The sequence below is a fragment of the Coloeus monedula genome (genome assembly GCF_965178545.1).
Source record: "Coloeus monedula genome assembly, chromosome: 2".
In the NCBI taxonomy this organism is placed as follows: domain Eukaryota; kingdom Metazoa; phylum Chordata; class Aves; order Passeriformes; family Corvidae; genus Coloeus; species Coloeus monedula.
The window spans coordinates 90,315,699-90,332,794 of record NC_138782.1 but is presented as its reverse complement, the minus strand read 5'-3'; the positions used below and the strand labels follow the sequence as shown (position 1 = coordinate 90,332,794).

Below are 17,096 nucleotides of genomic sequence, written 5' to 3'. Positions count from 1 at the left end.
AACAGAGCATCCACAACTTCCCTGGGTGACCTATTAGTACCTCACCATTCTTACAGAGAAGAATTTCTTCCTAATATCTAATCTAAATCTATGCTATTTCACTTTGAAGCCATTACCCTTTTTCCTGTTCCCATGACTCTGCTAGATTGTTTTCGTCACAAATCCGAAACATAACCCCATACAAGCCACTATGAAGAAATTTAACTGTATCCCAATCAAAACCAATCCATGAGTCACTAAAAGGTGTTCCAGCTCCTGCCAGTGCAACTATTCCAGCTGATGTCAACCAGCAAACTCTGTGAGGGATGCTCCTTTGTATCAACCAGGGTTTGGTTTCATGCACGCTACAGAAGTGGGGTGGGCATAAGAAAACAGAGCTGAACTGAAAGGACATAGCTGTGTACAACCCAAGATTGCTCGGGTGTACACATGTGTCTGATGAGAGGCACGCTGTACTTCAGACTACCGTGGCACTTCAGTTTGGCATGTGTACATGGAAAACAAGGAGTGGTTTGAGTGAGAGATAAAGGTTCAAAAGATACCAATTACATGGAAACAGTACTTACAGCTGGCCCTTCGCTGCCAGGCAGGCCTGGGGCACCCTGTTCCCCCTGCAATCCTCGTGGTCCAGGTGAGCCTCGTGGCCCTTCCATGCCCGGCAGTCCGCGACTTCCCTCAGGCCCACGGGAACCAGGGTCTCCAGGATTACCAATCTGACAATGAAAGAGAGGAATTCCAATGGACTGCTATACTAATGATAGACTCATTCTGACATACCAAAATGGTGATGGGAACTATTCACAAGTGCAAAGAAATGAGTGCTGAAATGCAGTTGTTGAACAGAGTTTTTTAAATAAGCAACTGGAGTCAGTAGTTGCATGATTTTTAAGAGGTCAGTATTCTTCACTCACAGGGGAGAAATGGAAAATTGCTCTATTCTGTCAAAATAGGTAAATCAGAATCAATAGTGACATGCTCAAGATGGCTCTCTGCCCTTGTGAATGCCAACATGGAACATTTCTAGACATTAAGTGCTGCTTAAGGTATGAAAACTCCACCTCCCTTCATGCTCCAAATGCCTTTCATGTCCTTCTGTAGAGAGTACCACAGTATGAGCTTCTACTGTGTAGCCCCAGGCTGTTTGGGAACACACATTTTTGCTTTGTTTACTCTGTCAGAGACAGAGCTAGTTCTAGTGCTGCTGCTTGAGTTTGCTGGCAGAGGAGAAGGAACATCCTCACACAAACGGACATTGACAAACTGCCTGAACAGATGCAGTGCCATGATTACACTCAGGGAAGGGGTAGAAAGAGCTATTCCTGACCCCTGGGGAATGAAAGGATTGATGTGACTATGTCAATATGTTAAGTACACTGAGTAAACAAAGCTATAGCTTCTACTCCAGTAAATTTACTAAGAGTTATTAAATATCATGCAGAGTGAGACCTATGCCAGCAGGCACCACTGAATTATCGTATTTGGTTTGAGTGGCAATGTTCTGGTAGCAGGGGGTCTACAGGGGTGGCTGCCAAAACCTTTCCCCCATGTCCAGCAGATCCAACCCCAGCCAGCTTCAAGACAGACCTGCTGGCCAATGCCGAGCCAATCAGTGAGGTTAGTAAAGCCTCTGGGACAGCATATTTAAGGAGGAAAAATTAATGCCCAGAAATAATTGCAGCCAGAGAAGAGCAGGGTGAGAATATGTGAAAGGAACAGCTCTGCAGACACCGAGGTCAGTGCAGAAGGAGTGAGAGGAGGTGCTCCCCCATTGTTTTACTTCCCATTATCCTACTCTGACTCTGATAGGTAATAAATCTCTTTGTTTCCCCGAGTCTGTTTTGCCCATGACCATAACTGTTGAGGGATCTCTCCCTGCCCTTATCTGGGCCCATGAGGTTTTGTTACATTTTCTTTCCCCTGCCCAGCTGAGGAAGGGAGTGACAGTGTGGCTCTGGTGTACAGCTGGTGTCCAGTCAGGGTCAAACCACCACAGCTGCTTTCAATACAAGTTAATTTACTCCTATTAATCAATAGTAGTACTAAGAAATAAACCCTACATACTCACGGCTTCCCAAATCTACTGGGGGGAAAAAAAAGCCACACCCGCTGAAAGAGATGCTGACGAACAAATTACTCAGCTGTGGAATCAGCTAAATCCACAAGATGGAGCCATTTCGGTTCCAGCTGCGCTGCATCCCAGAGAGCCCATTGCTCTCCCTACCAGAAGAAAACCCAAAGAACGTGCTTTGATAGATACATTAAGAAGACAAAATAATTGCTTTTATGGACTACACAACCGGGAAGCCATCATTCCTTTCTTCCCCAGCCTGGTGAGTTATCAGGTTCCCAGACATTACTCATTCCTGTGAAGGTACTCACTGGAATGGCAAGCCCTATAGGGTCTCATCAATATAAGAGGATTTTAAAAATCGAGGTGGATAAAATTATGGATTTCTCTTCTACTCTATCTCTTCCTCATGTCCTTCATGTAGGATCCTCATCAGCAGTAAACACCCTTTAGCTTGCATTTGCTTAGCCCTGAAGTTACCCCGAACACAGAGAACACAAGCACAGGTTTTTTTGTTATGCTCAGCCTCAGTTCCCCATAGGCAGAACTGTTGCTATTTTAGTATCACAGCCCATACTGTCAGATGCTGTAACAATCCAACTCTTCAGTGATCTTGAAATAAAAGAAGGAGTTCAGCTCTCCAGTTATTTTTTTAGGTGACATACAAGATTCTGCTCCTTCCACATCAAAGTTATCATTTTGCAAATGAAAATAAAACAAAATAAAACAAAAATTAAATTAAAATAACATAAAAATAAAATAAATATTAAATAAATATAAAAGAAAATAAAATAAATAGAAAAGAAAATAAATATAAAATAAAAATAAAAATAAAAACAAAATAAAGGAATCTGAGCCATAAATACTTCTGCTTTCACAGACATCACAATCCTGCTGCCAGCTTTTAACAGTGGCATGCAGCCACTGCACTGAGCCTCCTTTCTATCCAACACCTACTGTACAAAGGGTGCATTCATTTTCTTTAAAAAAAAACTTAGTTGGCCAGAAAACTGCTGCTGAATGATGCTTCTCTTTTATGGAGTTAGAATTCAGGAATTAGAAGTCAGAATTCAGCTTCCTTTTCAAAGCTAATTCATTTTAATATTAACTGTATTCAAAATTTAAACAGAAGAAAATCTGTTAGAACACATTCAATTTAACTGCGATAAAGAGCTTAGCCTGTTATTTGCATTTTTCTTTCCTTAGGTCAGAAAACCATCTATATGATCTATATGATCTACTAGATCTCTGTATTTCCATAAAAATGCTATTCATTATACTTACAGCTCCCTTTGCTCCTGGTAATCCCATGTCACCCTAAAAATAAGACAAACTGTATTAGAAGAGAGTCTCCGTTACCACTGACATTTAAAATGCAGTACATTTCACATGATTTTTTTTCATTATAAAAAGAAATTTCATATATTTGGTTGATTTATGCAAAATTGCACCACAAATTAATTACAATTCCTTTGAAAATAAAACCTTTATTTTGAGTGGGTTTTATACAATTCCTTTCTCAAAAACTTTTCTGTAAGGTGCCGATGAGAAAGCATGTTTGTTATAATTGTTTTTGTATTTCTTATGTTGGAATCAGACACATGACTCTAACCTCTCAAACACAGCTACACCCCAGGACAATCTTAGACAGCAGATTTCTTGGAAACCTTTAGAGGATGCATTTTTTTAACCAGGATTTTCTAGTTTCTGACAAGTGACAGAACTATGGATTTCAGTGCTGTGTTAATACTGAAAAACTGCAACAGAAACCAGACAAGTGTCTACCTAAAGCTCTGTGAAGAAGCCAAATCCCATCACATTCCTATTTCCAGCAATCTTTCTCCTGGCTTGAACAATTCAAAATCCCTCAATCACCTGACTGAGAATAGCAATCCCACTATTCAGGAATTTTTAGGCTTTCCTCTCAACTGGAAAAAAAACTTTCAAAATCTTGTAATCACATGTGAAATAGATTAGTATGAAAACACCAAAGAAACTTAGAGAGATTTCTGTAAACTGTCCTCTCCCAGTTCTTAAATGTCATTGGTGAAATAACTAGTTTCCAGTCAAAGGCCTGCCTGTTAATGAATATGCCATAATTGAAATAAATAACTGTTATCCATTTAAACCAGACTGACTGGCAGCACACTTAAACAACCCATAGTATTGCTTCCTGGGAATCTGTAGAGTGACTGTAATGCTCCGTTACTGGACATTTTTCTCACTAAGGCTTTCAGAATTGCAGCATGTAGGATAAAAACACTCATTTCCCACATATGACCCAGCTACCATTCTTTGAATAGGGAGCAGTTTACTTTCTTTAGAAAGATCAGTTTTGGCTTTGCTGGATGAAACCTCATGGGAGCCACTGGACCAGTGGGTTTCTCTTTTGGCAGGGAAAAACATCCTCTTTTCCCAAGGGCACATGACCCAGGCATTACCCATGTCAATTTACAACATGCCATACTCCTGCAGCACATATATATGCAATATCACAGTGCCACAGCCTCTTCCCAGCCCATTTTTCCTCTCCCTAACAGCCAGTTGCAAATCATATTTCCAAAGAGAAAGTCAATACAAAATATTTCCTTTAAGTGCGAGTCATTAAGGATATTTATTAACTCTCCTCCTGTTTCACCTGAGTTAAACTAATTGCTCATCCTCACTGCCTCAAACACCAAGAATTTGTGTCTGTGTATGCATATATATATATATTTATAAACAAACAGTCTCTATATGTATCTACCTACATGTGTATATACATATATATATATATACATACATACATATTTATATATATACAAACACAGACACATCCCTTTCCTTCAAGGCAGTCTGTACTATATTGTACCCCAAACAGAACACATGTATTTCAGTGCTTTCCAAACAGCAGGAATAGGGTAACTAGGCAAATAGTACTGCTGTGCTCTGCAGTAGCTACAAAACTTAAATGTGCATTTCAGTGATGAAAACATAACGTTTGAAGTATTCCAACAACACTTTATAGTTTTAATTTACAATAACAACATAATATTATATCAGGTAAAGAAAAAAAGGTGCCTTACTAAGTCACCCTTTTCTCCTCCATCTCCTTCTGCTCCAGGTGCACCCTACATCAAAGAAAGACGTACTGTCAGCCTTCAGATTTAGTCAGCATTATATGGCATTTGGTACTGTGACTTTAAAGTCCCATAATCTCTATCATGACTTACTTGTTCACCCTTAGGTCCTGGTTCACCCACCGAACCCTAAAAGGTTAAAGATTTAAAAAAAAAAAAAAAATCAGAATTTCAAATTCTAGATTCTAAAGCATATTAAATGTTCTTTGATCCTAAATTTCACATTCACGCAAGAGACCTTTAAAGCTGCAAATTTTTAAGAATGACAATGAAAGCACTTAAGTCTTACCATGCAATTTATGTGACAGACTGAAGGCAAGTACTAGTTTGGAACATATAATCCACCACCACACTGGACAGTACAGATTCTGTCAAACAGAAGATGTCCCCTTTAAATGACAAATGCTTTTGCAGATGCTACTGGTCTGGTCTGAGAATTGGTTACAAGATACAAGTAAATAAATCCAGTAAGTGTATCACTTTTCCTAGCACTATTATATATTCCATATTGCTGAAGGCTATAGTAGCCCTGCTAATGAGGGATAAGCAGAGAGACATTCACAAGAACAGTCACAATCTTGTCTTGTGTGCTGTTCAATTCTCAATGTCTTTTAGCAAACCTGTGTCAAAAGGTTTGTATCTTAGAGTTAATATGCCTTTTTCAAAAGAAATTAGATTATGTTTCATCTTAGAATCCTCTAACAAAACGTACCTGTGTGGACAGGCATGAAATAAGGAGTAATAAATTAATGACCTAATTCATTTCAAGCAGATGTAATTTTTCTCTATATCAAAATTATTGAATTTGTAGAACAGTTTATCATTTAGGACAATCTTTTTGTATTTGTATTCTGTTGGAAAACCAGTCACACCGTCCTTTTAATATTCTTTGCAGTCTGCACATGTTCAAAGATATGCATTCCAAAAGAACTATAACTGTGCATGATATTTTTTTTCTGTAAAACAGACATACATGCAGCAGTTTCTCTCTCATTTCAGAGATCCATTTAATTCACATAAGATACAGACACATAGACTGGTGTGACTTTTATGAAATTAATGAATTCTGACATGTTCTCATGTTCTTGAAGATGAAGAGCTAATAATAAATTATCCACAAAGATAAGCAGTATAAATCACAGAACTGTTTAACATTCCAACTTTGTCAACACTGAAACTATTTTGTTTGAAGTGTTCTCAACATTGTGCCTTGTTAAGGTTTCCCAGTTACACAAAAAAGATATTGGTTTCCAACCTAACATTGTTTTGGGGATTCTTTTTGCCCCCTTAATCTTGTTTCAAGCAATAAAACTGCCAATAGAGAAGGCTGACATAGAAGAATTGATTGCTTTTTGTGAGCCTGGGCCTGCAGTGTTTGCATTAGCAAATACAAAAATCATAACTGAAACTATCTGAATCCACATTGACTCCAAAAATTTCAACGGAGGCACTAAGGCAAGATGTCAAACTATGAAAATACTCACTTTTCTTGACCTACTGCCTATCTATTTGCAAAAATGCTTCTCAAATCATACCCAAGAATTATTTGCAAAACTGCCTGTCAGCATCATCCAAAACTGTACCAGGGGCTACTTTAACTACTTAGCAGCATAAAGGATTGTGTTGCTGTGCCAGGGTCTGGCACTTGCCTTGGTGCTGTTTAACTTACTAAAATAGACAGAACCCAAGTGTATGAAACCAGTCCAAACTACATGAATCAGAAACACTCTAAGTGGTGAATGCTGGGGTTTGGGCATTATCCATGCTGCGTGGGCATAACCACCCCGTAAGATTCACTGAAGCGTAAGCCATTGCTCTTACATTGCTTTGTCCTGCTCTCTCTGCTAGACTATGTCAGGTGTGTGCCTGATGCACACAGCTCCTTGCCCAGACTAGTGGCAGTCTGGTTCAGGTTCCAAAGGAGGCAAAGGCCTAGGCTGTGACCTCCTCTTCCAACCTGAAAACCCACACAGGGACAGGGTGACATGGTGAGGATTGGTCCATGCGGGCTTGGAAACAGGAACACTGACCCTGCAATTAACACATTATGTTATGCTTGTAACATTCAATCATTATTATACCCATAGAATTTTGACACCTCTCACTTTTACATATTACTTCAATAAAAACACTTCTGCTGGTATCTTTGGTGGTGATTCATTCTTTAAGTGGTCATCACCTGCATGTTGACAAGATGCCAACAGATAGTACACAATATTTATCAGCTTTGGGATCAAGCATAACTACTGATATATCAAATTCATGAATTCTACTGGCTTCTGGCTGCTATTTTCATCAACTCTTATCATGCAGATATAGCTACACAACAGAACTTTATAGAATCCCTGTGTACAAAATCATGAAGTTTTGAAACCAGAAATGGAAAAAAAGTTACTTCAGCCTAGAACTTACTCCTAGAAGGGGCTGTCCCAAAGACTAGGGTTAACAGGCTACAGAGACACCTATTTCCAACCTGACAAAACCAGGCCGTGCAAAACCAATACATTGTAAGACTGATGCAGTTGCAAAAGCTGAAAGGAAGAGGAAGGATAGAGCGGCACAATGCTCTCCAGGCTTGTGACTTGGAAGACATACTGCAGGTCAGCGCTGCTGGCAAGGCTGCAGCCATGCTAAGGCTGCCCCAGAAAATTCACTCTAACCTCTATGCAACTGGAAAAAATAATATAAATCAAGGATACAAGTGGAGAGCTAAAAAGCAATCACAGGATGACATAGTTCCTAGCATAGCTCTTTGGACTTTAAGGTTATTTGCACAGAGCAATAAACTGACCTCAGGTTTTCAAAAAAGGTCCAGGCACAAGTTACTGTCATCTGCCAGTTAGATAATCAGAAACCTCCTGGATGTAGCCTGACTCTCTCTAGGTCCATTTTCAGCATCTACATTCTACTTTTCATTCTACAGACCATTTATATGGCAAATAAGGAAAATCAGGCACCCTTGGAAGGAGGTTGTCAGCACTGCAACACGTTAGGTATTTTCCTTCACATTTGCTTCCTCAGTACCTTCAATCTCCCTCTTGAAGAGTCTAAAGTATGAATCATTACCAACCTAATAAAAAGAGACTGCTTTATGTCAATACTTACATTTGACTAGAAACATGTGTTCCTGATCTCAGCATTAAAAGAAAACCAAACAAACATGAAAAAATACCTCAGCAACATCAAAGACATAAAGCTTGCTTTTAAATACCTGAATAGCTTTTTTATAAAAAAGCTGCCAAAAACAACAGCAAGCCCTATCCAGACACCCTATGTTGTACACTGGGAGCATACCAAGGGCAGGATTCCTCTGTTCAGATAAGACATTCTACATCAGATGTACCCATACCTGACTAACAGTCCAACAGTTCCCTGGTTGTCAGCAGGATGTAAGGGGCACTCCACAAGTGTAATTCACTTAATACTGAAGTAGATGTGCCTCAAGTAAGCGAGATGAAACACAGTAGAGAACTTAATATTTTTATAACAAGTATGTCAGAAGTTTGGCAAGTGCATTCCATCCTTTGCAGCCTCCTATAGCCAAGAAACATCTCTGGCTTTATGTACTGTCTTCACTGACATTTATTGAGCAAAGCAAGGTATCTTCTGCAGTTATGTGAGGCCCCCAGGGCCCAATCCTTCCCTGTCAACAAAATACTAGAAGTACTTCTATCCTGTAATTCTGCATGTATGCATAGGTGTCACAATAGCTGCATTAGCATGTGCATTTCCATAGCAGGTCCTAAGACATGTAACAGGCATCACTTCTACTGTAGATGAGGGTGGAAGTTACAAAGCTGTATAGTGACCAGAGACCCTGACTGACCATTTCAGATCTGGCTGTGTCAATGATTTTCAGTATGATTGAGGTCTTCAAATGATTCAAACTTAAAAAAACAAAAGAGTGTTTATACCAGTAATCTTATTTCAGTCCCTTAAGTGACACTGTCAAGACTTTTCCTGTCCACCCTTATGAGCTACAAGTGGTTAATGGGCACATAGAGCACCACTTTCAAGCAGTTAAAATAACTACATACAAAACAGACATTAATTCATGGAAAAAGCGAAAACAGTGCTCAACTTATTGTGTTTACTCCTGACTTCAAACTGCAGTCTGCATGTATGAGTGCATTTCTTACCCGGTCACCTTTACCACCAGGAAGGCCTGGAGGACCAGGCAGTCCAGGAAGTCCAATATTACCCTGGGGACCCTGTGAAAATAAATCAAGGATGTAAACTTAGCCAACCAGGTTTAGAATGAACAACTAAGGGTCATACCCTGAAGCAGATGGGGCAGAACCTTATTCCTAGAACAGACTTAGCTTGATAAAAGAGGATTATCTGATGCAAATAGGGCTGATCCAAACTACAGCACTTTAAACAGAATCTTATTATGAATTTATTGCTGACAATCACAACAGAAATAACTTACAGGGTTTTCTACCCTCCAGTCCCTCAACGACAGTCTGGTTCTCTTAAAAATACTTCCCAAGATCTTGCACTCTGTGATTTGCACATTCCTCTGGAACAGTAGGTTCTTTCAGCCAAGACCTCCCCAGCTATGCTTCTGACCGATACTGTGTAAATACTGCTGGAGCTCTGGTAAAAGATGGCATTCATAATGTGCTCCATTCATTAGTTTCACGTAGCTGTTAGCAGAAAGCCAGTCTCTCACTGCTCCTGCTCCCAGGTACAGGCAGCCCACACAGGAGTGTGCAACTCAGCTTTGTACATCATAGGATTTATGGGTTTATTGAGTAGAAGAAAAAGTCACACACATCTCCATGTAATTTAAAACAGTATTTTCTAATATTAGCACAGTCACAGAGGACTGAAAAAGAAACTGAACGACCACTCATTTAAATGTTATTTTCAGTACCCTGCATGGATAAGTGAGTAAGTATAGTTCCAAACGATACTATAGCTCCTTGAAAGTAAACATGAGCATGGAATATGGAAATAAACTGCTTACCAATTTCCCTGGTAAACCTGGAGGACCTGCAGGACCTGTCTCCCCTCTGCTACCCTGGAAGCAGAAATAGAAGGACAATATTATTTCCTGAAATACATCCTGTGATCTGGGAATAAAGTATGATTTTTTTTTTCCTTAATGTTAAGTGATTTACACTACTTAGCAGTTGGGTTTAACTGAAACTTCTTTTCCATAGTGCAAAAATACCATATGCATTAAAACCAATGAAACTTTCTGAGTAAATATTTTTAGTTAACAATTGCATATAATCTTTATTTGGCATTAAATGATTCAAGTAACTCATTTTGCTGAGTGATTAAGCACAATGAAGTTCCCTTCATGGGATCACACCTTAGAGTTACTTATCACAAACACATTCACTTCACTATGACAACTCTGGCACTCACACTTAACTTTAGGCTTTTGATTAGTTTCATCACCTGAACTCCTGTAATATTTAAAGCACCTGATCCCAAATGGACAAAGGTAAAAAGTGAATGCAGAAGTAATGCTTAATAAACTCATTCAGGTTTAAAAAAAGTCTAGACTGTTATAGGTAAGTGTAACTTTTAAAAATCCCCATTTATAATAGTGATAAGCATAAATATGTGGTTTACTGCATCTTTATGTCTTCACTCGGGACATGTTTATCCATCCAGATCATTGTATTCACATCAGTGTTACAACTCCATTTCTTAATGCAGCCATTTGTATACATAGCGGGGGTAAATCTGACATTGAGCCAAACTTGCAAAGATTTTTGAACTAAAGTACCTTTCTCAAAAGATTTTGTCTTTTATGATTGAACTTTTCAGAACAGCTCAATAAGTTTTATAGCTTCACTCTCACATGTACAGATATATCCCTCGACAGATAAATTCAAACAGTGTCCCAACACAAGCCTAGGTCTCACTTGAGGAACTCTTAATTTCACTGTGTAAATATGTAAGGGCTATTTGCAATAAAAGAAAGATATAACATTTAAGATCATAAAATGTCAAGAACTGATGTTATTAGTTATGCAAGTTGATAAACTATCATACAATAACATAGAATATTTTAGATAAAAGCAGATCTTAGCATTCTAGTGCTGTGTGCACTGGGTAATTTTAAATATAGGATTTTTTTCATAAGAACAATATTGTGAAATGTTCTGGCACACCAAATAAAAGGAGATGGCAGACATGGCCTTTTACACTAGGTCATAAATCCAATGACAACTTCTCACACAAGCTTAGGAAAGCTAACTCTACAATCCAAGAAATAATTAGGTATCCTGGAGAGATCACAGAACCAAACATAAACAGACTTTTCCATTCATTTCCTTCAAAATATCCTGTGGCGTTAAAATACCTATTACTTTAAAGCACTTTGCATAATTTCTAGAAGCCTTTTTATGCTGAAAAAAAAAGAAAGAAAGAAAAGAGAAATGCCCCCCAACTCATCTTCATTTTACAACCCAGAAAATGCATTAAACTTATATTTAATCACAAAAATCTGAACTCCATCACCTGGAATACTACTACATTTCTGATTCAGGAAAGACGAAGCCTAAATTATGATCAGCATTAGAAACTTGTCTTCTTGTATCATTGCCATAGCAGTCATTGCTGCATGAGATCAAACAAAAGCAGTATAACCTTCAGAGAGTTAAAATCATATAATAAACCTCTTAAGCACACCAAAAGTTCTGCTGGTCATACAAAATCCAAGAAAAATCTTCAATTTTATTTCAAATGCAGAAAACATCTTTCGTCAAATGCACACCACAAGCAGTTTGTCAAACACAGTGCTTTTCTAAGGGGCTAAAAAAGGAGGTTAGTATACGGACGACTGGAATACAAACACATAGTGTTTCCTGTAAACGTTGGCATTTATGCCTGTAAGGACAGATTACTTCAAACTATGGGCCACCACTGCAAGATCTGCAGAGGTGTTTTAGCAAGTAAGAGAAGAACTGGAACCCAAAGAATGAGGAATCCTGTTGGGCCCCGGTATAACTAGAAAGACTGTAATGCTTCCTCCAAGTTACATCTGACTGAAATGGCCTTAGGATAGGTTTTACAGTAAACTGGTTACTCATGCTTCTCTTCATAGTAAATGAAGAAAAAAGGCATTTTGAAACATCCTCATGTAAATATTTAAAATTCAACACAAGTCATTAGAAAAACCTAGAAGCACATACATTTTCCCCACATCATATAGGAGGGCTTTTGTAATAACTGGTTCAGAGGTTGACATCTTTACTTGGTCAGATGAAATGTTCCTCTGTGCTGTAAGTCACTACAGGCAGTAATCAGAGCAGAAGGCAGCTTGGCCATGTCCTCAGCCCACCTTTCTTATACAGCAGCCCTCTGTATAACAGTGAATCGCTTCAGGCCGCCTACAAACAAACAGGCATGCTGCACTGGTTTTAACAAAAAGACAACCAGAATTTGTATCATTCTGTATACTTTTGACACCCTTCAAAATCCATACTTTTCCTAGAGGTGAAAGGCTTAAGGAAGGAAAGTAGCCACTACAGTTCAGAGTGAGCTGGGACAGACAAGCTTGCACCCTTTGCTGGGGAACATTCCATGCCTCAAGGAAAAGGCACATGCAGAATGGTAAGTTTGAAATGGTAGCACAGCAGTGCAAGTCTGAACACCACCAGGAGGCAGCCCTTCCACAGCTCCTGTGCTAGACTGTGGTTACAACAAAAATCTACCTTCCCTTTTCAAGGCACAATTGCTGGACTCTCAATACATTTAAATGAAGGTTTAATGTCTGTCTCACAGTTCTGTTAGATCTATATTCAGCCTTTGAATGTAACACAAGAGAACCTTACAGGATTTACAGCAGACCTTCCTTTAGCTTTTCTGGGATGGTTTTCACCCTCACTGAAATTTTGAAGACTTGATGCTTTTGTAGAATTCTCACAAAGAGTTACAGAATGCATTTGCATGCTAAGAGAGTTTCACTGGGTTATTGATTTCCTGTTCATCAATTGAGTGGAACAATAATAAGAATGAGAATATATTACAGCTGGTGGTGGGGTCCGATGCTGTGACCCAGGAAGAGATGACCGGTCCGGGGAGATGGTCCCGAAAGGAATCGCCTTCCCGGGGTCCGGTGTCTTCCTCTCAGCTGCTGGCAGAGGAGCCCTTGCAGAAGCTATCAGCTCTTTAGTGATATCAGCTCGTGATTTCAGCTCAGCTCTGCAGGGCTGCCTCCAAGCCAAACCAGACCGGAGAGAGAGACGAGAAGACCCGTATGGCTGGTTCCGCACGAAGGGAGCTTTATTGGGGGTTCCCTCCGGCGAAGGGAAGCCAGGGACGAGCTCTCTCCCTACAGAGGCGAATTGGTCTTCTTTTATAGGGATACAGGGGATCAGCAAGGGGACCAATGGGTTACAGAGGGTCTGGGACAGACCAATGGGTTACAGAATGATCTGCATAGGGTCTCCCAAAGGATTGTGGGTCTACTTTTCCTCACCATGACTCCAAAGTCCTTTCCAGGGAGTCCTGCTGGGTGATTGCAAAATCCTTTATCTCAGCAGACATCCCTCCAGGGCAGTGGCTGGGCATATCCCACAAGAATACACCCCAGGTAATTTGCATCTCACTTAGTTGCCCAGATAATTGAAACACTAATTAGAATCACTCGAGAGGTAATCCACAGCGTATATTGTAATAACTCTTTTCTACTTAAAAAATTTGTTTTAATAAAATATGTCATAGCACTGCCATAGAGAATTAAATCTGTGCAGAATAAAGAAGAATAAACAAAGTACATTTTGGTTTTTTAAAAACTTCATATTCAAAGTCTTTTGCAAAATGTAATCCATTTATCAATTATATACTTGTGAGACTTAAACTTATCAAATTTTTGTGATGTAAAATCTCAGAGGAAATATTCATTTAAGTTTAAGGATTTATCCGCAGAAGTATCAACAGGACTCTTTGACCCTCAATACAGTACTGAAAAGCATCCAAGAATGTAAACTAATATTTGATAGAAGAGTAAATATACAAGTAACTTTCTCTGAGATTTTAAATGTACCTTTGCAACTTTGCCAGAGTAATAATTTAATTGTACCGCTCAGGATAATGGTAAGAGGTAGATGTAGCATGAAATGTTCCCTCCTCTTAATGATGCCACGCTTAGGGCACAAGCAGCAACTGTCACTCTCTTCAAAAGTGATACTGTGGCCAAGTCTAGAGGACAGAGACCTTTCATTCTGACTGTGTCTACAGCGTTAGCTGAAGTCTAGGACAGCTTTGGTACACGAGCTCCGTAACAAATCCATTTTTTACCCAGGTTACTGTCTACACTGCTTAGGAGAAGACAACATTGTGATATCTGCTGACATCCAGAGGTCTACCATGCCCAAAAGTAAAAGAAAGTTGTTGTTGGAGGTGGAGGGGTAAAAAAAGAGGTATCAGACAAGAATCTGGCCATGTCATTTAGGCGGACAGGACTGAATACTAGGAGAAGTGAAGAGGCTTGGAGCTTATCAAGTTTGCCTGGGATATGCAGTCTGCAAGCATGAGAGGAAAAGTGCTACCCTGTACAAACCATGCTGCGGAATTGGGCAGGGTCAAAAAGTTTTGTGACCTTCATCTAGACGCTTAGGTTTACTGGATGAAAAGTACCTGGCAAGATGGAAATGTACTTTGTCCTTTTGACTCTGCTATAAACTCTGTCGTGCTAACTAACCCCTTTAGCTGTACCTTAAATGTAAACTATGACACCACTTGTGGAACATGTCTGACATTATGTATAAGAAACACGTCCACTAATTCCTAAACGTATCATATAAACTGAGAGAAGGACATTCCATCCTACCACACTACCATTACCAACTACAGAAAGTGATCCATTATTTATTGCAGTAATGTAAAAAGAATATGATAGAAAAGCTACATTTTAGTTATAGTGTTAGGGTAACCAAAGTTACGTTTCAGCATAGGCAGGACAAAAACCATCTTTAAAGACCAGAAAATTATTTACCTGAAAGTAATTTAAGATGCTGAAAACAGCATTCTGCTCTAACTTTGGGCTGTGTGACATCTGAGTACTAAATCCAAGATACTGTCCAGGTTTCCCCTTTATAGTGAGACAAAGGCACTTCCAGAGAGGAAGTCAGCCCAACAGACCAGCTCACCTCAGAAGCCTCTCAGAGGGTCTATGGTATCAAATCTTAGGCAGCCAGATATTTAGACTCTCTTGCTAATGTTGGGAAAACATGTATTACTTCCTAATTACAAAACAACACATACAAATGCTGGCCTGCATATACATCAAGTTTGCTCAATTTGATAGTATGGAGCTTTAAGTGATTACTTCAATATTACAAGCTCTCTGCAAAACCACAGGGTGCAATGCAGGCTCTCCAAATGTTAGCAATCTACAGGTTAAATAGCTGAAGAAAAGCAAGGGATGAAAAAGCAGAGGCAGGGGTCAGTATTTTTGCAGACATTAAATTAGATTACTAAATCTCAGGAAATATGAAAGAAAATGGTTAAGCAGCTTAGGGAGCATGACTAAATTCCACTCATTAGGAATGACATTTCCATATTTGAGAATTCCTTCCTTTGGGCCACCTGCCATGATGACTGACTTAGAAAGGTTTAAATCACAAATGAGTTTAGTCATTACTTGGATTGGTTAGACTAATGTGAAGCAAACATAAGGTTAACCAACAAAACAATTAGAGTGGGGTGGAGAATATGTTTCATTTAGAAATGAAAGCCAAAATTTCCAAGTTGGTCCAGTTGTTTTTCTGGTTTAATGAACACATGAATAGTAAAAGTTGTTTTATTCCCCTACACACTCACATGCCAGTGGAAGTTTTTTAAGGAAAAACAATAACAGACTAAAATGACACTTTTTAAAGCCAGTGTCTCCTAGAGATATTTGCCAGAGGTGAGGAAAAAAAGTCTCCTAATGCACGAGTTTGCCATGAGTTTTTAATTAGAGCTAGCAGTCTTGTTTTCAAATATTTAGTATCTTCCCTGTGAAACTGTAAATGTTTAGAGATTCACAAAAGGCCAAAATTTGAATCTGCTGTTTAGCAACAATATCTTTCCAACTACATTCCAACAGTTGTGTAACAATAAAAATACACTGAAATAAAATGCTTTATGCCAGAGGACTCTACAAGTTATTTGGCAAACAGTACAGAAGTAGTATTTGTCTCACAGAGCCACTGATGATAGTGCTCCCTTGTGTAACTTTTCAAAAAACTACACACTAGTTGAAGTGAAAAATTTCTCTCAAAAAATGTCTTTTGCAAGTAGATAAAGCTGAAAAGCCACGTGGTTTTTAAATATAACACAAATGTAGGCATGTTGGTTTTCCCTAATGAAATAGCAGCCTGCTGGCTAAATTAGCAGAGCCAGCCTTGTTATACCCCAACAAACCTTCACTAGATTTCCTTTCCTCTGGAGTTCTGGCCCTCCTGGAGTTACCAGCCATGCTGTCTTACCCAGTCACAATGTAAAGAACAGGTAAATGAAATAGGGAAGTGAAGAGGATCTCACGTGGCTGTTGCTGTGCAACCAATATATTAAGGGACTGAAATTCCCCTTATCCCGCAAAATATCAAGGTTTTTTCTTTCTTCAAGGAATAAGCCCAACCCCTCTTGACTTCTACCTGAGTCTTCTGCAGCAAGAATGAAATGGAAAAAAGGGGTAAAGGAGAAAGGAAAGAACTGAAGTGAGTACTAAAGTGAGAAATTCAAAATAAGAAGAAATAGGCCAAGAAAAATACCTGAATAGTAACCATAAATTCCTCAGGCTTTGAAAGTGTTTGGTTTTGTAACTTTGGTCAAAAACAAGCAAGTATTAAAGCTGTGAGAAAATTTCAAAAGAGTAAAGGAAAAAAAAAAAAAGAAAATTCTCTTTAGAACGATTATAATTGAATTATAGCTGCTTTTCTCGACTTATTGCCAAA

General features: G+C 39.0%; 1 protein-coding gene across 1 annotated transcript in view; it reads right to left on the bottom strand.

Annotated features, from left to right (window-relative positions):
- The window catches only part of LOC309586023 (uncharacterized protein), a gene marked incomplete at both ends in the record, with an annotated part of 50,237 nt that overhangs the window by 7,498 nt on the left and 25,643 nt on the right, over positions 1 to 17,096 (bottom strand). Inside the window, 6 exons of the mRNA XM_082302549.1 lie at positions 567 to 713; positions 3,353 to 3,385; positions 5,134 to 5,178; positions 5,281 to 5,316; positions 9,327 to 9,398; positions 10,160 to 10,213. Of these exons, the coding sequence (XP_082158675.1) occupies positions 567 to 713; positions 3,353 to 3,385; positions 5,134 to 5,178; positions 5,281 to 5,316; positions 9,327 to 9,398; positions 10,160 to 10,213 (387 nt within the window). The remainder of the gene's footprint in view (positions 1 to 566; positions 714 to 3,352; positions 3,386 to 5,133; positions 5,179 to 5,280; positions 5,317 to 9,326; positions 9,399 to 10,159; positions 10,214 to 17,096) is intronic.